The following is a 27,398-nucleotide window of genomic DNA, read 5'->3' as shown; positions in this document are numbered from 1 at the left end:
ATCTGGAAATAGACAACAGAATAAGCAAAGCTGGTATGGTGGATAGCCAGCTGAATAAATTTATATGGAATAAGAAATTAGTGAAAACACCAAACTAGCAGTATACAAGACAGTGTTCAAACCAGTTTTAAGTTATGGATGTGAGAATTGGGTTAGAATAAAGTATTCGATCAAACTAAAAACCACAGGTATGAAAGTTCTGAGAAAAATTAGGGAAGTGAACCAATGGCATCAATGCCACAATCATAATAAAAATGAAGATATTAAAAAGGAATTTGACATTATTAGCATTCAAGAATTTATTAGCAGAGCTAACCTAAGGCCACTTAAATAGATTAGTGAGGAAACGTTAGCAAAACAGGTGTTTGATGCCAAGATGGCAGGAAAGAGACCCAGAGGAAGACCAAGGTCTAAGTGGCTTGATTCAGTCAGAAGTCATATTGATTTGATATGCTGAACTTGGATATGCATTTTTGTCACATCAGCAATTGCAAAATCTCCACCTGGATGACACCTTTGCAAAATGATCACTTAATAACTCAACTATTTCTTTTGCCTCTGTCACTTTCTTACCCCAAGCATTGTTTAAAATCATTCTACCATAATCATTTTCCCTCTTGCTTGCTACATAACAAAAAAAAAAAAACACTTTTGGGTTTATTTTGGCCTGCTTAGCTAATTGTCTCTCATAATCTGATTTGGCCTTTCTTACCAATCTAGTCTCCCTTCTAGCTTGCACTTTGTACCTTTCATGAGTATGCTGATCACCTTTTTCTTATATTCCCTCCACAGTATTTTCTTTTTTTGCTGCTCTTGTTTTATATCTCTACTCATTCACTTAATTCCCACTCGGTTTATCCTCCTGATCTTGGGTATGCAGTCTAACACTGCTTCCCTTAAACAATATCTGACCACTATCAGATCCATCATTCTGAAACCCCTTTTCTCCTCTATAACATGTTGTTTCATGTAATTATATCTTAGCAGTTGCATAAATTCCACTTCCATCTTGCAATGCCCCCCTTTTCCCTCTCCAATCTTTGTTCCCATAGTTAGTCTTCCATATTAATTGTTCGGCTTTCTCATCATGCTAATCTGCTTATACATGGCATCTACATCTTCCTCTTGATCCCTCCCTGGTCAGTAGCAGCACCAAGCAATGTATTTTCTTTAACTTCTGATTTTGTTGGTTGTAATTCTTCAAATATCATCATCACAATACCCCATCTCCTGTCCTATTTCTTCTGTCCTTCCTGAAAATACAATACCCTTTACATTCTATCCCTGTAACTATATCATTTACTGTCAACTAGATGTCATTAATGCCTATAATTTTTGGCCATGTCGAGCTGACCATTGCCAAAAACTCCTCTCCCTTAATCCTGGTACTTTTTGTATTCATGTATATGCATTTCAATATCCCCTTGTACCCCCAATTACTCTTGTGTAATGTCATTTCCAACCCATTCAAATTGGAAACCTGTGAAATTGCATTCAGCATTGCTTAATCATTTCTGTGTACATGCTCAATGATCACAGGTGTGGCTAGGCACATGCTTGATTTCTTATCCCGTTTCTAGTTTCCCTAGTTTTGTTTTGCACTTCCAAACTCTCACTAAACAACACTTTCTTCAAACATTTAACTCAAAAACATTTAAATATAGCCCATTAGACATATCTAAGTCCTTTCGTCCATCAAATATACATCAATAACCTACACACTATTCCTCCTGCACAGTCTTCTCATTGACTCATCGGCAATTATGGCTGGCCTTCCTTTTCAACTCTGTCCTCTCATAGAGGCAACAAACTCGCAATTTTTACTTTCTTACTTTTCATTTTTGCTTCTTTCAACAACTCTTTTATATCTTCTTTCTTTGCATATTTCTCATCATCATCAAATTCCTGCCATGTACCCTCAAGGGGTGTACAGGATATGATAGAACTACATGAAAAAATTTACATCATTATTAATTTCCTATCTACAATTTTCCTCCAAATCAGTCTGTTACTTGTCAAGACTCCAGCATTATCAGATTTTATATTTCTATCATCTAAGGCACTTTGTACCGTATCAATCCACCTATATCTTGGTCTTCCTCTGGGTCGTTTTGCTGCCAACCTGGCAGAGAACACTTCTTTTGCTAATCTTTCCTCGCCCATTCTGTTTAAGTGACCATACCACCTGAGATTAGCTCTGCTAACACATTCCTGGATGCTGACAATATCAAGTTCTTTCCTAATATCTCGTTTTTAATATGATATTGCCATTGATGCCATCTGTTTATGCCTATAATCTTTCTCAGGACTCTCATATCTGCAGTCTCTAGTCTTTGGTCAAGTGTTTCACTTCTGACCCAGCTCTCAGATCCATAAGTTAAAACTGGTTTGAACACTGTCTTGTATACAGCTAATTTAGTGTTCCGACTAATTTCTCTCTTATTCCATATGAATTTATTCAATTGACTTCCCACTATACCAGCTTTGCTGATTCTGTTGTCTATTTCTATATTTAATTTACCATCTTCACTAAAAATCGTGCCTAAATAGCTGAAATGTTTTACTTGTTCCACAGGTTCTCCATTCACAACACAGTTGACATTTTCAATGATTCTGCCTATTTTCATTGTATTTGTCTTTTTATTGCTCACCTTCATACCATATCTATTACAACAGCTATTCAATTTAGTCAGACAATCTTGCAGATTTGTAGCAGATTTATTTAGAAGTGTAACATCATCCGCATAAAGCAAAGAGCTGACATTAACATCTCCAATTTTGATATCATGTTTAATACCACTTTCCTTCATAATGTGATCCATATAGATAATGAATAACAGAGGGGATAATGTACATCCTTGTCTCACCCCAGATTTCACATTAAACCATCTTCCTATACTTCCTTCAATTCTAACTGCTGACTTACAACTCAAATAAAGACTAAGTATTACTTGATATAATGCCCCATTGACACCATATAACTGCAGCGTATTGAATGGCTTCTCTCTTGCACCTTGTCATATGCCTTTTCCAAATCGACAAAACTTAAATACAGATCTTTGTTATATTCTCATGCTTTCTCGACTATTTGTCGTAAAGTGAAGATCTGATCCTGACAGCCTCTATTTGGCCTGAATCCAGCTTGTTCTTCACCAAGCTTTTCTTCCACAATTCTTCTCAACCGTTTCTCAAGTAGACTTGCATAGATCTTGCCAGGAACACTCAGTAGGGAAATACCTCTGAAATTCTCACATTCAGTTTTATTTCCCTTTTTATATATGGGTACTATGAGAGCTCTACTCCAATCATTGGGAATTCGTCCCTCTGTCCAGGCTTTCTGAACTATGCAGTGCAGCCACTGTAATACTCTTATACCACCATTCTTCAGCATTTCTGGTCGAATATCATCTACTCCTGCTTCCTTTCCACATTTCAAGCTTTTGATGGCTTTTTCTACTTCAAGTATGGATATGTATTCCTGACTGCATGCCTGGTCAGTGTTTTTTTACCACTGTGCTGTCATCACTGCTTGTTTCATTTAGCAGTTTTTCAAAGTAATTACTCCATACTTCAAGGATATCTTTTTCTCTCATTTTCATTTCACCTTTATCATCTCTAACTCCTTTTACAGCACTCTTTCCTCCATTCCTAAGCTTCTTTAACAACCTCCAGAATATTTTGCCACCTTCTTGATATTTATTTTCTATGTTCTTGCCAAAGTCCTTCCATGACTTTTGTTTAGCTAGTTTTACACAGTGTTTAGCATTCTTGCATTTGTCTCTGTATTCTCTAAGAGCACAAGCTGACTTATTTTCCAGGAACTTTTGATATACTTTCTTCTTTTACTTCACTGCCTCTTTAACTTCCTGTGTCCACCATGGAGTTCTAATTTTTCTATCCTTGCAGACAACTTCACCACATGCCTCTCTGGCTGAATCAATCAGGACTTTTTTTTCAAGGCTTGCCACTGAATCTCCAAGGTTTGATTCCTGTTCTCAAAGTCTTTCATTTTTTCTTCAATAATCTTTGTGTATTTAGTCTACAGTTCAGATCTGAGAGCTGCTCAACTTTTATTCGCTTTAAAACTTTCTTACATGTTATTCTTTTCAATATGAAATTCAATTTTATCCTGCTCAAGACTATATAGTGATCACTTCCAATTTCAAATCCTCTGTACACTCTGGTGTCCTGCACCAGGGAGAAAACATCACTATCAACAATAACATAGTCAATGAGACTTTTCTTATTCCTTGCATCTTCTCTCCATGTGAATTTGTGCACATTTTTATGTTGGAACATGGTGTTAGTAATAACCAGTCCATGTCCTGAGCTGAAATCCAACAGATATTTGCCATTATTATTAGCTTTGCTCTTTTCTCCAAATTTTCCCAAAATATTTTTGTATGTCTCACAATCATTTCCTACTCTGCTATTTAGATCCCCAACAAGGACCAATTTTTCATTGTGTCAATTGCTTTTTCTAAAGCCTCAAAAAATTCCTCCACTTCTACCTTAGTAGAACCTTCTGTGGGACCATAGGCACAAATAAGTCTCATTGTCTAGTTCCCCATTCTCATATTTGCCGACATTACTGTACTTGAGACTGCCTGCCATTCAAGAAGATTAGCCTCGTAATTGGTGTTGAATACTATGGCTACACCTTCTTTTCCTTGATTGTCATTGCCTGAATATAACATTTTGTATTTATTGCTCAGAACGATCTCACCAGTTTTTATCTTTTTTGTTTCAGTCACACCTATTATGTCGATCTGATACTTATCTAATTCGTCAGCTAGCTTCATTTCTTTGCCATTCAGGCTTCTTATGTTGATAGTTCCTTTCTTTAACTCTGGTGATGTTGAGTTGGGGTGTGTTTTTAGATTTTTTCCAGTTCCTGATTTTTCGCTGTTCGCCCTGGTTCCCTGGCGAAAGCAATGGGGGGCCTTGTTTAACCGGGCGACGCCCCAGCTGGCATGAAATTTTGTCATGTTGTACCATCATTTTTTATTTTGGTTTAACCAATAAGAATACAATTTGGTCGGCTAAATCCCAAATTGCCAGCCCATCCTCGTTCGTTCAGTATCCAAGTAGATACCCAACAGAGTGCACCAAGAGAAGGTGAGGATTGGACATTAGGTCAGAAGCCCTGGTCAGTTCTCCGCATTCCTTTAAATGCTATGTGGAGGTCTCCTTTCAGTTATACAGCTTTGACCCTTAAGCACCCCTTGCATATTTCTCCCCTTTCAAATCATTTGTTCCTACCATGACAATCATCTCTTTCTCCCTTCTGTAAACTAACATCCTTGATTTTCACACCTGGGAAACAAGGATGTTAGTTGCTCATTAAGTATACCTCTTATCATCATATCTCCATACAATTCCTGATTCTTATTTCCAGTTTGTCGCACTTTCATACTTTTTGAATTCACATTTTCTTTCATTCTCCGTTCTGCTGTACCACGCAACAATTGTTTCTTTAGTTGCTCTAACTCCTATTTTGTTTTGTAAGGAAACAATGTAAACATGCTATTTCATCCTTATCATCACTTCATTATCCATATTACTTTAAAGTTTTTTTTTCAAATATTACTATATAGACATCTTGATGAAATTCAAAGACTCCTCACAGGGAGGCCTACACTAACCATTATTCACAACATACTAATCATACCTCTCCTTGTCATTCACAAACATCCACTACAGGCTTGGATGTTTGTCTAATATCTATATATTTGTAAAAGGGGGGTTATTTTCTGTTTAGTTACTTGGTTCCTGTTTTCTATTATTATCCTGGGATGCTTTACTTATATATATATATATATATATATATATATCCAGGTGATGCTGTGACAGTGTAATATATCGTCACTTAATTTTATATGTTCCCCTTTTTATACTCTAGATTCCTACCTTCTGTATTCCGTACTCCTTCTACACAAGAGCAATGGAAATATTTATTTAGATTTATGACTGCGCCATCCATACCTCGATATGGTGGAAGAAATATAGTACTTCCAGTAGGTTATAAAATCTTTTACAACAAAATCTCTTTATTCCCAAAGTTATCAATTTGCTTTGCAGTCCTGGCCCTTTTCTCACTTACTATTTATATCAACGTTTCCAGCTTAGGTTCGATTTTTATTTTTGAATCAGTGCATTGCAAAAGACAAGAAAATGAGACCAAACCATTATGTACTAATATATAAACAAAATTTAATTACTGATATCTAATAGTTACCATTCAATACATGAATTCAAAACTTCATTCATACAAGAAATTCATTAAACTTGAATAATTACTCAAATGTAATTTGAGTAATTATTCAAGTTTAATGAATAATATTTTTTTTCATATTTTTTATTATTTTAATAAATTATTATTTTTTATTTTTTTCTTATTTCACTGTCTTATTTTTTTCTCCGGTTTATCCTTGGCTTCGGACTGAAAACTCCCTTCGTGGATGGACTCCCGTCTCTCCCCTGTGGAACTAATCTACACCTCTCCTTCTTGACCTCTTGTGGACAGACCATGCAAGATGAAAACAGGAAACCCTTCTCAACAAAATTCCAAGCCTTATATTCTCAATATCCCTGCACTTTGGGTTACGTTTATTTGACCCCAAATGTCCCCGCACATGTCTTGCTCGTAGTTACGAGAACCCCGTACAACAGCACGTGACTGGCGGTTCTCGGACTTTCGCTGACAAATCTTTCGCTGACTACCCTTGGTTTCAAACATCCTACTTCTGCTCTTAAACAACGAGCGAGTTAATTCCCTTTGGGCTTATTTTGATCTTTATACAAAGTTTGAACATACTAAACATAGATACATTATATACAAGGTTTTTAAGGTGTGTTCCTACAGTAAAAATCAATGTACTAGAGATTTTATTAATTTTCGTAACATCGAGTTTTTACATATTGACTTCTTTCCAAGCAGTGTATATGTACAGTTTGTACACACGCACTGCTTGGAAAGAAGTCAAGGGACACCATAGTATGAGGAACAAACAGCCATGGCAACAACCTTAAGATGTAGGACCTTCTTTTGCTGTGAGACTGCAGTGGTCCTATGTGGCATACTTTCCACAAATATATGATAACAATCAATGGGAATTTTGGATCATTCTTCCTATAAGCATGTAATGAGGCCTTGGATTGTAGGGGAAGGATGTCCCAAGACCTCGCTCACCCCACATATGTTCAATAAGGTTGAGATCAGGGCTTTGTGGAGGCCAGTCAAGTGTGGTCACATTCATTTCCACAAACCATGCAGTTACAGCAGCAGCAGCAGCTTTATGAATGGTCTTGCTGAAAGATACAATGGTCATTTCCATAGAAATGCCATAAAATAGGAAGCATTGCATTGTCCACAATGTTCAGATACCTCTCGGAGTTCATTGTTTGTGGCACCACAGAGGTGTGGTGGCAGCGTATGGTGGCACCATACACTGCCACCTCTGAATTTCATAGTTGTGATTATACACTGTGATGAGAGACGTTCACCAGGCATTTGCCAACCCCCCCCCATCTGCTCAGTAGAGGGTGTGACGTGATATGTTGCTCCATAACACAGCTTTCCAAGCTAACTGTAAATGCTCTTTGCTCCACTGAAGACGATGCTGCATGCTGGTTCAGGTAATGTAAGGCTTGCATATTGCAGTGCTACCATGGAAAAACCCATGTTGTGAGCCTTGGTTCTAAATATTTGTGTGCAGATTCGTGTTTCAGTCAATGCCTGGAACTCTGCATTCAACATGTCAGCTGACAAATGGTGGTTTTTACACATTATCCTTTGTAGTACCCTACAGTCATATTCAGTGAGTATGGTTGGTCATTCACTGTGGGTAGCACTTGGAGTTTATCCCTGCGTTTCTGTCTCAGTATGATATCACCGATTGTTGACCTGGGATGGTTCAATTTGCTGAAGAAATAGGCCTGCAACATGGCATCATATCACAATGCTTCTTTCAAACTCAGTCAGTTTCCTCCTCACAGCTATTTCACATGAACACAATTGCAGTGCCTTGGGAGCATCATATTCTTGCAATTTATATTGGCTACAAACATGTGACTCGTTACATGATATGATGTCCCTTACATATTCGGGGTATCTAACTTCTTTCCAAGCAGTGTGTGTGTGCATGTGCATGCACATGCTAAAATGCATTATTATAATTCACCATGATAGTGGCACAAATTTACATTCTTAATATCACACATGTAGCTGTTTTTTCCCCCTACGCTTGGGACTGCTGTTAAATAGGTGGCAATTTTTGAAATCATCCACTAGACCATTGGTTCCCAACCGGTGGTACGCGTATCCCTGGGGTACATGCTGGGCCATTCAGGGGTACAAAAAATAATCAGTAATGGTGGAAAAACCTAATTTCCATATTTTACATTAAGATAGATACTGAACAAAAGTATCAGTATTTAAAAACAGCTATTTTAAAAACAAGGGGTACAATTTATAGAAATGGGTTTAAAAATGGTATATAATTGGAAAAAGGTTAGGAATCACTGCACTAGACAGAAAAAAATGAGCTAATAAACAATATTGTGAAAATTCAAATGTTATTGATGCCAAGTTAAAAATGACTGATATAAAGGTAAGAGCAGTCAGAGCCTTAAAAATTCACCAACAAAACATACAGAATCCAAATAATTGGATTCTGTATTTCTTACAGATGGAGCAGCTTCTTTTCTGGGCTCCAAAAAAGTCAGAGGAAACTGAAAACATAAACCGTTGTTTGCTTAAAACATTTAGATTTTTTTATGACTTTGCATCAATAATTTTTAGATAATAAGGCCAATAAGTCAGTGCTGCCATATTTTTACAACTCACAATTCTTTGCACTGATAAAATTTTACACAGCTTAAATATCATTTTTTGGGGGATGGGAATATTGGATCACCCCTTAAAAATGCAAAAGTCAAATTTGAAGTAATCAAAACATTTAGCAATAATGAGATACTTAATATAACTTCAAGTTACACTGTACTTTTAATAAGCCTTGGTCTTTAATTTATAAGATTATGTTTAGTAATTATAACTGTGATACTAAATATGAATGTGGATAATTTGTCATTTAATTGTAATGTAAAATTTAAATCATTTAAGCATCATATAATCAATTTAAATGTAATAATTTCCTTTTTTTAAAATAATTAGATTCTGTACATTTCTTACAGATGAAGCAGCTTCTTTTCTGGGCTACAAAAAAGTCAGAAGAAACTGAAAACATAAACCATTGTTTGCTTAATTGTATAGATGAAGAATTAAGTAATTTTAAATATTTAACTTTATCCCCTCTTCAAACTGTTTTGTCTGAAAGGTAATATTTCTTAATGTAATAATTCTCATATTCAGGTTTTTTTTTCATTATTTTATAAATTAGTATAATAAGAATACCTATTATCTTAAATTCATATTTGTGAATTATATAATGTTGGCAGTGTAAAATTTTATGTATCTCTTACAAGAATTTCAAATTGAATGCAATCTGCTAGGGTTTGTTTAGAGTCAGAGCTGGATAACATAACTCAGAGGAAACCTTCATATAGCATGTGAGGAATGAAGAAAACGTTTTGGAGCTTATGTACATTCCTTACCTTTTCTTATTGTCTTCCATTATTTGGTGTCCACCTGGATTCTGAACAAATAAGAATAGGCCAAGTTTGGGACTTCTGAAAAACTTGTATGCTTTATTTGTATGCTTGAACTACTAATAATGTGATGGTACAACATGATCATGCCAGCTGGGCCGTTTGCATAGAACTGGAACTCGAGTGGAAGGCACCATCAATATAATAATGGAAATAACACAAGTCATAACTAATGTTCCTTCCACTGTTATCACAGATAAGGCTGTATCAATTATATTCTGTTATATCAGCTACTACAGACATGAGAAATATCAATTAGCAGACCATTCTTTATCCACAGACCACTCACTACAATGGAATGATATGCCCTTACTACACTGCATTGTTCTCATCAAAATCTGAACATTGTTATGTTTTGTGGATTCATTTTGATGTGATTGATCTTCAAAATAAAGTATTCACAAATAAAATATTTGTGAATACTTGTACATCAAAATTTTGATTAACCACCCTAATCTTAACAGTAATGGTGGCATAAAAATCCGAAAAATTTGGATGGAATACGTTTAACCCACTTAGTTTTCAGCAAATCCTTTAGGACTCTAAGCAGTTTTTCAGCTTTTATTGGCCACTATCCATACTTGTTTGTTGTAATTTATATGTATACTTATATAAGTATTTTTTTTGTGTGAACATGTTGCTCTCCAGCTTAATTTAATTTTGTAACCTAATAGATAATAATAATAACAGGACTCTATACAAAAAAAAACCAAATACTACTATAATTAAAGGCTACATGTAAATCGTATAAAAACAAAAATAAAATCCTTTCCTTCATGCTTTCACAGTGATCAGTAACTTTAGCATATCGTGTAGCATCATGTTTCTTTGTATATATTTGTATACTCCAGATGATGACCTTAATATGAAGGTCGAAACGTCATGTTTTTAGTTTATAGTTTAATAGTTTGGTAAATAGTTTCAACTTTTGGTTTATATTAAGCTATAAACCAAAAGTTTTATACTAAAGTTTTACTCTAATACAGTAGTTGTTTCCATAATTTTCATGATGTATTCTGATCACCGTGTAAGCATGAAGGGAAGGACTTTATTTTTGTCTTTATACAATTTACATGTAGCCTTTAATTATAGTAGTATTAATGATTGCTCTCTAATAGTAAATCTATGATTGACTGTGTTAGTGTTTAATTATACACATTTATATGGGGGTTGTAAATAAAGTAGTGGCAATATGTGCACAAAATGTAAAATAGTTTATTTATTAAGCCTATACAATTACATCCCTTCAGTGTAATCTCCTGCCATGTTCTGCACCTGTCTCCAAATTTATGGGAGCCACTAGATGCCATCATCAGAGTGTTGCTTGTCGATATTTAGTGAGGATGGTAAATTAAATCTGGAAATAAACAACAGAATTAGTAAAGCTGGTATGGTAGGAAGTCAGCTGAATAAATTTATATGGAATAAGAAAGAAATTAGCTATATACAAGACAGTGTTCAAAACAATTTTAACTTATGGATCCAAGAACTGGGTTAGAAATAAAAGTGATCAAAGACTAGACCTCTAATATAAGAATTCTGAGATAGATTAGTGGAGTGAACAGTTGGTATCACATCAGAAATGAGGATATCGGGAAAGAACTCCATTGTTACCATTTAGGAATGTGTGAGTAGAGCTAATCTCAGGTGGTATTATCACTTAAACAGAATCAGAGAGGAAAGATTAGCAAAACAAATGCTCTTTGCCAGGTTGTCAGGAAAAAGACCTAGAGGAAGACCAAAATGTGAATGGATTGATACAGTAAAAAGAACCTTAAAAGACAGAAATATAAGATCTGATAATATTGGAGTCTTGACAGATAACAGATTAATTTGGACGAAAATTATCGATTGAAGTTAATAATGGTATAACTTTTTCATGTAATACTATCATAATTATCCTGTACATCCCCTGAAGGTATATACCAGGAATGGTGATGATACAATTATATCCCTTCAATGTGATCTCCTGCCAAGTTCTGCACCTGTTTCCAAATTTGTGAGAGCCGCTGGATGCCGTCAGCAGTGTTGGCTGTTGATATCAATGATAGTGCAACCTACTTTGAAGAACCTCTTGCACATCACAAAACCACAGCCCTCTGAAGGGGTTCTTTCATTTTGGGAAACAAGTCAAAGTCACTAGGACTCATTTCCGGTGAATACGGAGGATGTTCCAATACTTCCTATTGATACCTGTTCACATCTCTATCACCAATTGTGACACATGACATCATGCATTGTTATGCAACAAACATGATGGAGAAGCTATGAAAAAATGTGGTCACTTTCTCCTAAAAGCCAGACAAATGGTGCTCCAGAAATTGTCAGTAGTACTGTGCATTAACGGTTTGCCTTTGGGACACAGCATAACTAACTGTGCTGGGTTCTTGGCAAAGGTTTTTCACACAAGGTGATTCTGAATGGCACCATTCATTGGATTGTCTCTTCAGTTCAGGCTCATAAGCCCTTGCCCAAGCTCATCAATAGTTATGATCCATTTCAGGAATGCATCCCCTTCATTTTTGTATCATTCCAGATGGAGGCCAGCAATCATGTACCTGTGCCATTTTTGCATTTCACTCAAGTGATGTGGAATGCAACAAGCTGAAATTTTGTACATACCAAGCCTCTCTTTTAGGATGTGCCAAACACAATGACTTTTTATCCCAGTTTCCTGGGCCAACTGGCATACAGTCCATCGCTGATCAACCACAAGGATTCCCCATACAAGAGCTCGACATGTTCATCTGAAATGGCAGGTCGTTCTGCACAGCAATTATCATTCAGGTGATTTGCCCTGCAAGAAATATACTGACCCATCTTGCAACAGTCCAGTACAGTAAGGGCACTGTTGCCACAGGCTTCCCTAAGATAACAGTTGTTCATAACTTTATTTTAATTCATGCAACCTGAACAATGATAGGATCATTGTTCTAATCTTGCGAACATACCTTAGAGCTTTGTACACTGAGACATTGACTTTAACCACTTCTTCACATGATGACACTTGTTAGAATGGGCTGTGTCACTTTGTGCATGTGTACAGTATATAGAACTACTGCCTCTCTCTATACGTCTCCTAACAGAGTTGCCACTACTTTATTTGTAACCCTCATATCATTATATTGAGCTTTAGAAAAGTGCAGAAGCTTCATGCATGCAGAAATATTTAATGTGTGTGTGTGTGCGTGGGTGTGTGTGTGTGTGTATATATACATATAAAATTGTTTTTTTTTGTGTTTAATATTCAGTTCTGAATTTGTGCACTCGGCTGACTTAGCGATATACAGGCTTCATAACCACCCAAGAGCAGAACAGATGAAGCAAATAATGGCTGCACTTAAGTTTTTGCCTTTTGAAGTGAGTTACATTTATCTTATAAAAATCCTAAAGGAATTATACTTGTTCAGATATAGCTGGAACACAGATTATCTCATTTGTGGTTCACAAATATTTTCTATTAAAGATTTGTTTGGATTTTTGTCAATAAATATTCATTTTATATTACATAATTTTTTTTCTATGATTCCTAAAATTGCATTGACTGCTTGTGGGTGGGTGGGTGGAGGAAAATTCATTTCATCATAATGAAATTAATTTATTTCTTTAGAAACAGAGATTTCCTTGGCTTCTCTGATTCTTTGTATACATACCTTACTGATTTGGGTTCCTTAACAACTCTCATTTAATAATGTATATTAGAGTTAGTAATTGAACTTCAAGATATATGTGAATAGGATTAATCCAAACAATCTATGGAATACTTGCAAAGTCTGGTGTAATAATATCTGATAATCAGAGGTTTGTTTATACAAAGACTTTTTATGCACGGGTAATATGATAATGTTAAATCACTCCATCAAATTCCTGACATGTACCCTCAACAGGTATATAGAATATTGTGATAGTTCTACATGATTGTTCAATTACTCATTCTGGAGTTTATTTCCAGATTTTCCAGTATTGTCAGATCTTATAATTCAGTCTTCTAAAGTGCTTCTGACTGCATCCATTCACCTAAATTGTGGTTTTCCTCTGGATCTTTTTCCTGGCCATCAAATACCTGTTTTGCTAACTAACCTTTCTTTTTCCATTCTGTTTAAGTAAAAATACTACCACATATTAGCTATGCTCACATCTACTATCTTCCTAGATTTCATATGATTCTATCATTGGTACTATCTCCACTAATTTTTCTCAGAACTATCAAATCTATGGTCTCTAGTCTTAGATCAACTGTTTTATTTCTATCTAATCTCCTGTCAGTTAAAATAAGTTTGAGCCTTGTCTTGTACATCGCTATTTTAGTGTTTTGGTTAATTTCTCTCTTATTCCACATAAATTGACTTAACTTGCTAATACCAGTTTTTTTTTCTCATATTTAATTTATCACTAAAAATTCTGCCTAAATAGTGGAAATATTTAACTTGGTGTGTAGGTTCTCCATTGAGAATATAGTTAATGTTTTTTAAGTTCCCGTCTGTTTTTCACAGTTTTCATTTTCAGCATTTTCATTCCAAATTTGTAACAGATATTATTCACTTTGGTAAAGAATCCTAAAGACTTCAATGGATTTATTCAGGAGTGTAATATCTACTTACACATTCTGGTAACAGATGTTTACCAGGCATCTATCACACCCGTTCATCTGCTCAGTAGAGGGTGTAGCATGATTTGTCGCTCCATAACACAGCTTTCCAAGCTTCTATGTCCAATTGTACATGCTCTTTGCACCACTGAAGACGATGCTACATATTGGTTCAGGTAATGTGGGTCTTGAATATTGTGGTCCTACCATGGAAAGCTGTGTTGTGAGCCTCAGTTCTGAGTGTTTTTGTGTAGGTATGTGTTCAGTTTTTATATATTATAATGACAAATTTTATATATAATTCATTGTAGCACCCTACAGTCACTTTTGGTAAGTGTGGTTGGATGCCCACTGTTGGACAGCCCTGAACTTTCATCTCAGTATGGTATCGCTGATTATTGACACGGGATGGCCCAATTTGTAAATAATTTCCTGAACAGATAGGCCTACAGCATGACATCATATCACAATGCCTCTATCAAACTCCATCAGTCAGTTTCTTTCTTGCAGCCGTTTTATCTGGACACAATTGCATTGACTTGGGAGCATCATATTCCTCTAATTTATACTGCCAAAAACACAACTCATTACTTGGCACGATGCAAACAAGTCAATGGACACCCCTATGGGGTGTCCATTGACTTGTTTCCAAGTAGTGTATTTTGGTTATCTGGATTTTGAGATTAGGAAATATGTATGTTGACCCATGTCACAATTGAAAAATCAAGACTCAGGAATGTCTGTCATGAGAGATCACTATCTTTAAAATTTGGCACACAGAAAGGAAAGAGATTATGTCATTAAGATGTGATGTGTTGAGGATTTACCAAATGGATACTAAAGAGGTCTTCCAAAAACTGGAAAAAAAAAAAAACAGATGAAAGAAGGAAAAGGAAAAGAAATCACACCTAAAAGTTTTATGTAAAGGGAACAAGTTATATACGAGGGTGATTCCATAAGTTTCCAGCCTGACTAACTTTTAGAGGTGATAAAAAGAAAACAACTGTGTCACTTTTCAACATAATCTCCCTTTACTTCAACACACTTTTCACATCTTTGAATTAACATTCCTATGCCCTTGAAAAATAGTCTGTACTTTTGTCTGCAAAATGACCTAAAACTGCATCTTTCACCTCGTTGTAATCTGCAAATTTTCTTCCTCAAAGATCTTTCTTCAGTTTCAAGAAGAGGTAGTAGTCACTGGGTGCTAGATCTGGACTGTAGGGTGAATGTTCAATCTCCTGGAAGCCACAGTTCACTGCAGCCTTCGTAACAATAGCCATATGGACTGGAACATTGTCGTTAAACAAGTTCACTGCAGCCTTCGTAACAATAGCCATATGGACTGGAACATTGTCGTTAAACAAGTGAACACCATTACTCAGTATCCCTCGTCTCTTCTCCTTTATGGCGTTGGAATGTTAAATCACTCCATCTACAAATTCCTGACATGTACCCTCAATAGGTGTATAGAATACTGTGATAGTTCTAAATGATTGTTCAATTACTCATTCTGGAATTTGCCTCCAGGTTTTGTCAGCACTGTAGTATTTGTCAAATCTTATAGTTCATATGCGGTTTGTGCAGGAGTGAAGCATAGTATTCTGTATTCACAGTGGTATTCCTTTCCTTATTTAGTGTTTGGCTAAGAAGAATACATGCATACATATCATACACACAAAAACCACATACAAGACAACAAAATGCATAAAAGAATACAATAGTCTGAAGTGACACTGTCGTCATATATACATATAAAAATATACAAATAAACATAAAATTGAATGTCTAAGTTCGACAACCAGTCAACAGCATCACTAGAAACTGTTATAAAGTCAGTTACTGGTCCATTGAAGGCTCTATGAGGACAGTCAATTGTGGTATGTTATATAGTTTGGTTATCCTCACCACAGTCACAAGATGAGTTTGGTCTTATTCAACAAGTAAATAAGGAAGCTCCGCACCTACCATGGTCGGTGCGAACTCTATTTAGGGAGGTCCATATTTTTCGAGGTAGGTCAAACCCTGATGGAGGGCTATTTGGGTTAAAGACAGTCTGCCAGATTACCAGGGCTTTGGCAGTCCATTCTATCTGCCATGCTATTGTTGCATCATAGCCCTATGTGACAAGTTGTTGTGCCATTATAATAGACGGGTGTCTTGACTTAAGCCTCTGTGAAGTAAAGCTGTCAAATATCAGAGTGTATAGGAAGCAGTGGGTTCCAGCAAATTTTGTTATATTTGGGAATCAGGTTGTCTTGGCATCGTGTATGTGGCTCAGAACTGGTAGCCAATATGATGGAGTATTCTTTATTGTTCCAGAAATGATACACATTGTGTGATTCAACACAGTGTCAATTAATTTAATGTGTGCACTGTTCAGCCAGACAGCTGAACAGTATTCAGCAGTTGAGTAGATGAGGCCCAGAGCAGATGTCCTTAATGTGGGAGCACAAGCCCCCCCCCCCCCCCAAGTTGTTCCAGCAACTTTATGCAGTATGTTATTTCTAGTTCTCAGTTTGGCAGCAATATTGGAGAGATGCTATTAAAGGAGAGGGTTCTGTCTAGATACTTTGGATTAAAATTGTGCAGTAGTATGTTCTCATTTAGTGGCACTCTTAAGAAGTCTCGTGCCATGCTGTTGTTCAAATGGAAACAGGACATTTCAGTCTTGGTAGTGCTTGGAATAAGATGCCATTTCTCAAAGAAGTGGTTTAGCTCCTCTAGGTCACTAGTTAGTACATGCTCTATAGTACAGAAGTTCTGTTGTTGGAATGTGATGCATAAATCATCAGCATATGCGAATTTTCTAGACGTTGTCCTTGGAAGGTCAGAAATATACAAATTGAAAAGAAGAGGGGGTCAGAACTGACTCTTGTTGGGAGTCCATTGTTAAGTGTTCTTAGCTTGCTCATATCATCATCTGGAACTACCTGTATTGTTCTATTAGATAGAATAGTGTTGATCAGATGGGTCATTTTTCTACATTTCAGTATTATAAGGAGCTTGTAGATCATGCCGTTCCTCCATACGGTGTCATACGCAGCCATCGTCTATGAAGACTGCACCAGTTTTAAGGCATTTTTCAAAGCCAGATTCTATATGAGTTGTTAGGGCCAAAACTTGACCTTCACAGTTGCGCCCGGGCCTGAAACTGGCCTGTTCATAAGGGAAAGTGTCAATAATAATAGTACTAATTCTATTGTAAATAAGTCTTTCTAGTAACTTAAGACAGACACTGAGCAGTGCTATAGGTCTATAACTTTCAGGTTTATCAACAGGCTTTCCAGGTTTCAGGATGGCTATTATCTTTGATTTTTTAAATTCTGCTTGTAATCTACCACTCTATAGAATATTAGAAAAGAATTTTATCAGCCATTCCACTGTATTTGGTTCCAAGTTTTTTAAAAACTCAGGGTGAATATTATCAAATCCAGGTGCTTTACCAGTTTTCACTCCCTGGAGTGCAGCTAGAAGTTCTTCTTTGGTGAATGGATTCAATAGATTGGTCACTTCAGAACAACCTTCTTTAAGTCTGATCAATTCCTTCTTAATTATTTTGGTGTGGTTTTTTCTGATTTAGCTCTGGACAGATTCACTATCCAATTGGCAATACAGGCACTAACAGCAGCTTTTGCATTGGGGCAATGGGAATTACCACCCACTTTTTAAGAAGGCTCCATGCCTTCCTGCTTGAATGAAAAGTTCAGCCTTTCGATGGTGTCAATCCATTTGTTCTTTCTAGCTTCATTTAAGTTGTCAATAAGATCATCTGCAACATCCACATGTCCACTATTCAGAAAGTTCTTATAAAGTGTTTTGCTCCAGCCAGGTATGTATTCTTTTCTAGCACCTCTAGGGATGTGTTTTTTGGCCGTGGAAATTACTATTTTCACAAATCTTCGGTAGTTATAAGGTTGTGGTAGAATCCAGCACACATTTTTATTTAGATCTGATGAAAATTTCTTGTATGATGGCAATGTCAATTCTGTTGTCATGAAGTCTAGTAAGACATTCGCTCTTAACCCTGCTGATACTTTCTATATTCAGCTAGCAGACTCTGAGCAATTGTCCAAGAGACCAAGTCTTAGGGCACTTCTGGTTGACAGGATGAGTCCTAGTTTCCGTCATTGTAACCTGATAAACTGTTTGCATATGCATATACACTAATCCAGGAGATGCTACGATCCAGCTATCCTAAAAGATTGTTTTTGTGATCTTCTTGGTGGACTAAGTGGCCTTGGCTTTTCTCACAGTGCTTTGCGCTGTGAGAAAATGGTTTGCACCACTCCGTGGATTCCCTTTTGGAAAGAGGATGATATAGTATAATAAATAATAAAGGACCATGGTTTCTTCCATTTGACAATGGATTCCAGCACTTCTCTCTCCAATTCCCTTGGCAAAGCTCTAAAAACTTGTGATCATAAGATGCTCCTTCTGAAATAAAAAAGTTGGGGCACCCACCTTGCATCGATCTTCGTCATGTGAAGCTTCTTGTGAATGATGCAAAAAACAGTTGTTATAGAAAGCCCCAACCTTGCTGAGATTACTTTGAGCTTCAGCCGTCTGTCATTGAGCAGTTCCTCCTCAACAAGAGAGAGGCATTTTTCTCAGTCATCATTTCCACAGGCATCATCAGGATCATCTTCGATGCTCTCTCTCTCTCCTAGGCGAAACTGTTTAGCCCATTCCTTCACAGAGGAATATGAAGGAGAAGCTTCCCCATAAACACCATTATTTGTGGGGAAGCATCCAATCATTGTTTGATAGCACTTGAAGAACGCTCTTCTTTGGTGAAAAACTTTATCACAGCCCAGTGAAGAATTTCTAACATGACAGCCACTTAGCATGCCATGTGTTAGTCAAACAAGTGCCTCCAACTGAATGATACAGGTAGAGAGTTGAAATTAGTACACTAACCTTCCCATAGATGATGATGTCTGCCATGCACGGCATTTAAAAATTGGTGCAAATTTTGTATGTCAGGCTAAACTTTTGGAACCTACTTCATATATATATATATATATATATATATATATATATAAAATATTTTGGTTGAACAGTTGTAGATTATTATTGTACAGGTACCTTCATGGAGTCAGAAGACTCATAATAGGAGATCCATTATTCACACAATACTTATCATGACTCTCTTTAAAATTATGCACTGTTCACAGACTGCCTCTGGCAACCCATTCCACCTCTGCAAAATTTAAATCTTAACACTCTTGTTAACCACACTCCTACCCTTCGTTCTTTCCCCTCCTGCCTGGTACTGAAAAAAAAAAATCTTCAGTGTCACTCCTATAAAATCCCTCTAATAGCATATATGTTTCTATCGTGTCTCCTCTTTTTTGCCTATCAGAGAGTTTTTAACCCCACTGACGAACTTAGGAAGAATTCCATAGATCTGCTACAATCTTTTTCACTTACCCTTGAATCCTCTCCAGCACATCTTCATCCCCATGAAATCCAGACGACCAGATTTGCATGCTGTATTCCAGATATAACCTTATTAAAGTCTTATAAAAGGGAACAATAACTTCTTGAACAATGATGCAATCTGATGTGCTGTTTTGGATGCCTTTGCAACATACCCTCTAAATTTCAACTCCCTGGCATCATCAGCTTATGATCTCTTATTTTTAAATATATCACCTTACACTTGGCCACATTAAACTGGCACCCCATTTACCTTTTCCCATACTGCTAGTCTATTTAAGACTTCTTGCAGGATCTCTGCATCACCTTCATTTGCTATTGCTCTTCCTAGTTTGCATCATCAGCAAACAGCTTAATATTTCCTGTCAAATATTTCTTATCATTTCATATATCACTGGTATACAAATTAAACATCAGAGAACGAAATAAATAGTTTTAATGAGCATGTGTACTAGACTTATTTATAAAAACTTTCATGACTTACACATTTAGAAAAAAATAGAATGTTATTCATAAATCCCATTTCCAGGTAATGTTGGATGAAATATGTTGGAGTTTTTGAATAAAATAATATATATTTTTTATATGTGTAAGCCATGAAAGTTTTTATAAACAGAGCACCAAGTTCTGAGCCTTGTATATCACTAGCCACCTGTCTTCTCCTGAACTCAACTCCATAAACAACTCTTGGCTGTCTGTCCATCAGCTGCCATTTAATCCAAATCACCAGATTTATATTGATTCCCATTTGCTCCAATTTATACAGCAGAATTGTATGTGGAATCCTGCCAAATACCTTTGCAAAGACCAGCATTAACACTGAATAGCCATTTCCCTTATCCAATTCCATTATCTCTTTATTAAAAAAAAGTAAGCAAATTACTAAGACAAGACCTGTCCTTCAGTAAACCATGTTGTCCTCCCTTTCTAAAATATCATATTCCTATCTTCCTAGTCCTGAATTCTGTCTTTTTCCAATTTCTCCAATACCTTTTTTACTGAGTTTATAATACTAAGAAATATTAATTCAGGCCATTGTAGCTAGGAACGTCAGGGTTTTGCATTCTAGTTCAGAACTGTCATACTTTGCTTAGTAGAATAGTAAGCATATTCTAATATAGTAATTAGATTTTTATAATTTAAACATTGCCAAAAATGTCAAACATAATGGGAAATTATTTTGTTTTACTGCCTATGAAAAGTTGTTCCTTGCAACACATTTGGACGTAGGTTGATGGGAATCCCACTCTCAAAATGTAGAACTTGCTCAAGCTACTTCAAGCCTGTAAATGGTCTGTCAATGGACATTGATGAAAATAGTCTGCCACCTAAAGACTAACAATCATCTCCCAGTAATTTTTTTTTTTTTTTTAAATAACCAAATATTTACAATTAAATAATTTTCACTGTGGTTAATACGTTTGTTTCTTTTAATTATCTCCCAGTAAGATTTCACCACAACCTGTTATTTGGAGAGCTGAGTCACTATCTGCTATGTACCAGCTCAACATGTTGATATTATTATGCTAGTTATTATTATTACTACATTATTATGTAGATATCAGAATTATGATAGGATAAATAATCAAATCACATTTTAATGTTTCTTTAGGGAGTTGAGAAACTTTTGTTGCATGCAGTGGAATTAAAATTGGCATTATCCAGAAATAAAGTAGAAAACAAGATTATGAATCCCTTCATTGACAAAATGAAAAGTGAAAACTACTATGGTATTAAGTCATTTGTTTCAGGTAGGATGATTTTGAAATTATATCTAATTATAGCTCTTTGTTTTCATGGAAAAGTATATGAAATATAATGTTGTTAAAATTGTCAGTGATACAGTTATTCTTACTCATTATAACTAAATTTTGCTCATTACAACAACAGTCATAAAGTTCTAGACAGAATCATATAGCAAACTTTAAGCTGTATTAAAGTATTTCTTTGGTTCTTATGAGCTTGCTATTGCGAGACCTTGCTGTACATGCAAATACTAATTTTCTAGGAGCTTACTAAATATGTGAAAAGTTATCTAAGGCAACATTAATACTGTAATGTTTTTTAAACCCACTTGATCAAAACAAAGACTCATTCTCTGATTAGCCATAATACTTGATCATTTCTCACAATAAACATTGTCATTTCTTCATGAAGCTAGCAAAAACCTGTTTTAATTCACGTGTATACAATGATCGTTTAAAACAAAGTGCAACCCTTTTAATCCATTTCCCTGAAAATTAGGTCTTTTCTTTTGTAACACAAGATGGGTTGACCAATAACAGTATTCAATTTTAAATCTCACTTCTAACTGCAGGGCTCTTAAAATATGGATAGACACATATGAATTTATATAGCAAAATCTTGGTAATATAGTATGGAACACTAATAATACAACCTAGATAATATGACATGAGTATATGAAATTCACATAATTAGCCAAGTTCACTCAGAGTGATTCTGAACATTGTATGATAGTTGCTATCAGATGTCGCTGCAAGTATACTGCTAATATATAGCAGTCTCTACTGTTTGTTGGCAGTGGAAACTATTGTCTGCTGTCCATCCAATAGCAAGCATGTGGTGGGAGTCAGCATGCTACTGTGAGTAGACAGAGGAGCACAAGAATTAACTTTAATATGTGGGCCACAATCATCGTAATGGCAGTGATCAACAAAGGAATATTCTTTCAGCATGCAAAATTTGCTACTATAATTAACTTTCTTTGTCTCTCTATGAGTTTGTATGGTGAGGTTATAAAATCATGAATGAGGCATAGTTCCAGGCAACTTCAGAATTACTCTTTTCAGCTAAAAACAAAGAGCTATAGGAGTTCTCACTAGATATTTAAGAAATGAAAAAAGGTTGACTGGTTCTATAAGTTCTAATTGTTCCATGGGGCCAGAGCATCTTTCCTGAATTTTGCCGTACCAAACTGGTCATGCTTATCATACTTCCATGTCCTTATAATTTTATTAGTAATATTATGATCAGAAGCTTTCAAGGCCTCATCAAGGAACACCATGCATTACCCACACCAGTTGTTCATATATCTTGTCTTAAACTCATATCAACACTAGATGAACTCAAACTTCAACAGGCAAACCATCCCACTCACTCACTGATCTCATCATCATAATCAAATTCCTGCCATGTACCCTCAAGGGGTGTATAGGATATGATAGAACTACATGAAAAATTTACATCATTACTAACATCCTATCTACAATTTTCCTCCAAATCAGTCTGTTACTTGTCAAGACTCCAACATTACCAGATCTTATATTTCTATCGTCTAAGGCACTTTGTACCGTATCAATCCACCTATATCTTGGTCTTCCTCTGGGTTGTTTTCCTGCCAACTTGGCAGAGAACACTTGTTTTGCTAATCTTTCCTCGCCCATTCTGTTTAAGTGACCATACCATCTGAGATTAGCTCTGCTAGCACATTCCTGGATACTGACAATGTCAAGTTCTTTCCTAATATTCTCTTTTTTAATATGATATTGCCATTGATGCCATCTGTTCACACCTCTAATCTTTCTGAGGACTCTCATATCTGCAGTCTCTAGTCTTTGGTCAAGTGTTTTACTTCTGACCCAGTTCCCAGATCGATAAGTTAAAACTGGTTTGAACATTGTCTTGTATACAGCTAATTTAGTGTTCCGACTAATTTCTCTCTTATTTCATATGAATTTATTCAGTTGACTTCCTACCATACTTTGTTGATTCTGTTGTCAATTTCCATATTTAATTTACCATCTTCACTAAAAATCGTGCCTAAGTAGCTGAAATGTTTTACTTGTTCCACAGATTCTCCATTCACAACAAGTTGACATTTTCAGTGATTCTGCCTATTTTCATTGTCTTTGTCTTTTTATTGCTGACCTTAATACCATATCTATTACAACAGCTATTCAGTTTAGTCAGAGAATCTTGCAGACTTGTAGCGGATTTATTTAGAAGTGTAACATCATCCACATAAAGAAAGAGCTGACATTAACATCTCCAATTTTGATATCATGTTTAATACCACTTTCCTTCATGATGTGATCCATATAGATAATGAATAACAGAGGGGATAATGTACATCCTTGTCTCACACCAGATTTCACATTAAACCATCTTCCTGTACTTCCTTCAATTCTAACTGCTGACTTACAACTCAAATAAAGACTAAATATTGCTTGATATAATGACCCATTGACACCATATAACTGTAGCATATTGAATAGCTTCTCTCTTGACACCTTGTCATATGCCTTTTCCAAATCAACAAAACTTAAATACAGATCTTTGTTATATTCCCATACTTTCTCCACTATTTGTGATAAAGTGAAGATATGATCCTGACAGCCTCTATTTGACCTGAATCCAGCTTATTCTTCAACAAGCTTTTCTTCCACCATTCTTCTCAACCGTTTCTCAAGTATACTTCCATAGATCTTACCAGTAACACTCATAGGGATATACCTCTGTAATTCTCACATTCAGTTTTATTTCCCTTTTTATATATAGGTACTATTGAGAGCTCTACTCCAATCATTGGGAATTCGTTCCTCTGTCCAGGCATTCTGAACTATGCAGCGCAGCGACTGTAAGACGTTTATACCACCATACTTCAGCATTTCTGGTCGAATATCATCTACTCCTGCTGCCTTTCCACATTTCAAGCCTTTGATGGCTTTTTCTACTTCAAGTATGGATATGTATTCCTGACTGCATACCTGGTCAGTGTTTATTATCACTGTGCTGTCATCACTGCTTGTTTCATTTAGCAAATTATCTATTTTTTTTCTTCCATTTTCATTTCACCTTTATCATCTCTAACTCCTTTTACAGCACTCTTTCCTCCATTCCTAAGTTTCTTCAACAACCTCTAGAATATTTTGCCACCTTCTTGATATTTATTTTCTATGTTCTTACCAAAGTCCTCCCATGACTTTTGTTTAGCTAGTTTTACACAGTGTTTAGCTTTCTTACATTTGTCTCTGTATTCTCTAAGAGCATAAGCTGACTTATTTGCCAGGAACTTTTGATATGCTTTCTTCTTTTCCTTCACTGCCTCTTTAACTTCCTGTGTCCACCATGGAGTTCTAATTTTTCTATCCTTGTATACAACTACACCACATGCCTCTCTAGCTGAATCAATCAGGGTTTTCTTCAAGGCTTGCCACCGAATCTCCAAGGTTTGGTTCCTGTTCTCAAAGTCTTTCATTTTTTCTTCAATAATCTTTGTGTATTTTAGTCTACAGTTCAGATCTGAGAGCTGCTCAACTTTTATTCGCTTTAAAACTTTATTACATGTCATTCTTTTCAATATGAAATTCAATTTTATCCTGCTCAAGAGTAAATAGTGATCGCTTCCAATTTCAAATCCTCTGTACACTCTGGTGTCCTGCACCAGGAAGAAAACATCACTATCAACAATAACATAGTCAATGAGACTTTTCTTATTCCTTGCCTTTTCTCTCCATATGAATTTGTGCACATTTTTATGTTGGAAAATGGTGTAAGTAATAACCAGTCCACGTCCTGAGCCGAAATCCAACAGATATTTGCCATTATTATTAGCTTTGCTCTTTTCTCCAAATTTTCCCAAAATATTTTTTTTATGCCTCACAATCATTTCCTACTCTGCTATTTAGATCCCCAACAAGGACCAACTTTTCCTTTTTCATTGTGTCAGTAGCTTTGTCTAGAGCCGAGCCTCAAAAAATTCCTCCACTTCTACCTTAGTAGAACCTTCTGTGGGACCATAGACACAAATAAGTCTCATTGTCCAGTTCCCCATTCTCATATTTGCCCAAATCACTCTACTTGAGACTGCCTGCCATTCAAGAAGATTAGCCTCGTATTTTGTGTTGAATACTATGGCTACTCCTTCTTTCCCTTGATTGTCATTGCTTGAATATAACATTTTGTATTTATTGCTTAAAAAGATCTCACCCATTTTTGTCTTTTTTTGTTTCACTCACCCCTATTATGTCAATCTGGTACTTATCTAATTCCTTCGCTAGCTCCATTTCTTTGCCATTCAGGCTTCTTATGTTGATAGTACTGATCTTTAACTCTGGTGATGTTGAGTTGGGGTGTGTTTTCAGATTTGTTCCAGTAGCTGACTTTTCGCTGTTCGCCCTGGTTCCCTGGCGAAAACACAATGCTGGCCTTGTTTAACCGGGCGACGCCCCAGCCGGCATGAAATTTTGTCATGTTGTACCATCATTTTGTATTTTGGTTTAACCAATAAGAATACAATTTGGTCGGCTAAATCCCAAATTGCCAGCCCATCCTCATTTGTTCAGTATCCAGGTAGATACCTAACAGGGTGAACCACGAGAAGGTGAGGATTGGACATTAGGTCAGAAGCCCTGGTCGGTTCTCCACATTCCTTTAAAGGCTATGTGGAGGTCTCCTCTCAGTTATACAGCTTTGACTCACTGATCTCTGAGATAAAAATCTAGCCCTTTCATAACCATACACAAACTCAATATCCACAGATGCTCTCCTGTGTTTTGTGCATCTTCCATATAAAAAATGTCATCATCAACCACTATCCTTTCAGAAGTTTATAGACTTATATCATATCATCTCTCTTTTTTTCTAACTGTCAATGTCTGCACTCTACATACTCTCGATCTGTCCTCATTAATCTACATTCCATAATCCCAATATTATCTTTGTACTTCTTTATCCCCTAAGAACTCAGCAGACCAAATATGTGCACAGTAGTTCAGAGGCTGTTATATCAATGTTATATCATAAAGAGGCAAAATTACTTCCTTATCTTTACATTGCAGTTTTCCTGTGAGTTGTATTTGCAATTTTTGCTGTGACCTTAGAATTTTAAATTCCTATGGATCTTGAAATTATCCACCATAACTCCAAGATCCACAGCCTCCTCATCAGTTTCTCCAAGCATAATCTTACCAATATAATATACAAGTGGATATCTCATCACACCAAAGTGCATAACTTTACATTTACTAACACTGAACTGATAGCAATTTATCATTTGCCCACACTTCCAGCCTATTCAAGTCATTAATTTTGCACATTGGTGTGATGAGATATCCACTGGTATATTATATTGATAAGATTATGCTTGGAGAAACTGATGAGGCTGTGGATCTTGGAGTTATGGTGGATAACTCCAGGATCCATAGGAATTTAAAATTCTAAGGTCATAGCAAAAATTGTAAATATAACCCAGAGAAGTGCCATTTTCAGTAAAAACTCAGATTGTCTTCCTATATTTGCATTACCTGTCAGGTCTTTCCCAATATCATTAATATGTAGATGGAACAATGTTTTCCAAGGACTAATCCTTGAGGTACACTAAATCTGGCAAATTCATTCCCCCTCCCCCTCATATAACACTTTCCTGATGTCTGTTTTTCAGACACCCATTTATCCAAGTCAATAGTTTATATTCCAGTCCCATATTCTCCAATTTATGCAGCCACTTTTCATATAGTATTCTATCAAATGCCTTAACAAAATCCACCAGTATTGTTAATTTATTTCTTTATCTGTATATGCATAAATATATATGGAATAATTATGTATTGCTAACAGGACATTTGTCTTGTTATCAATTAAGCCATCATATTTTCTCCTAAGTTCACAGGTTCTTTCCCTAGACATGTGTTTGGTGTTTCATTCTACTTATATGAAACTAAATTTTCTTTTTATATAT

At 35.9% G+C, this 27,398-nt stretch overlaps 1 protein-coding gene across 4 annotated transcripts in view; it reads left to right on the top strand.

The window, feature by feature from the left end:
• Nucleotides 1-27,398, top strand: part of LOC150098944 (uncharacterized) — a 139,375-nt gene that overhangs the window by 104,468 nt on the left and 7,509 nt on the right. For all 4 annotated transcript variants that reach the window (XM_090405425.1, XM_090405429.1, XM_090405426.1 and 1 more), the window contains 3 exons: nt 9,196-9,338; nt 12,921-13,029; nt 21,312-21,450. In XM_090405425.1, the coding sequence (XP_090261551.1) occupies nt 9,196-9,338; nt 12,921-13,029; nt 21,312-21,450 (391 nt within the window). The remainder of the gene's footprint in view (nt 1-9,195; nt 9,339-12,920; nt 13,030-21,311; nt 21,451-27,398) is intronic.

Source organism: Typopeltis vanoorti, chromosome 15, assembly GCF_054136105.1.
Source record: "Typopeltis vanoorti isolate ZY-2024b chromosome 15, IOZ_Tvanoo_1.0, whole genome shotgun sequence".
Lineage (NCBI taxonomy): Eukaryota > Metazoa > Arthropoda > Arachnida > Uropygi > Thelyphonidae > Typopeltis > Typopeltis vanoorti.
The sequence above is the reverse complement of the archived record's forward strand: the minus strand, read 5'-3'. Positions and strand labels throughout refer to the sequence as shown.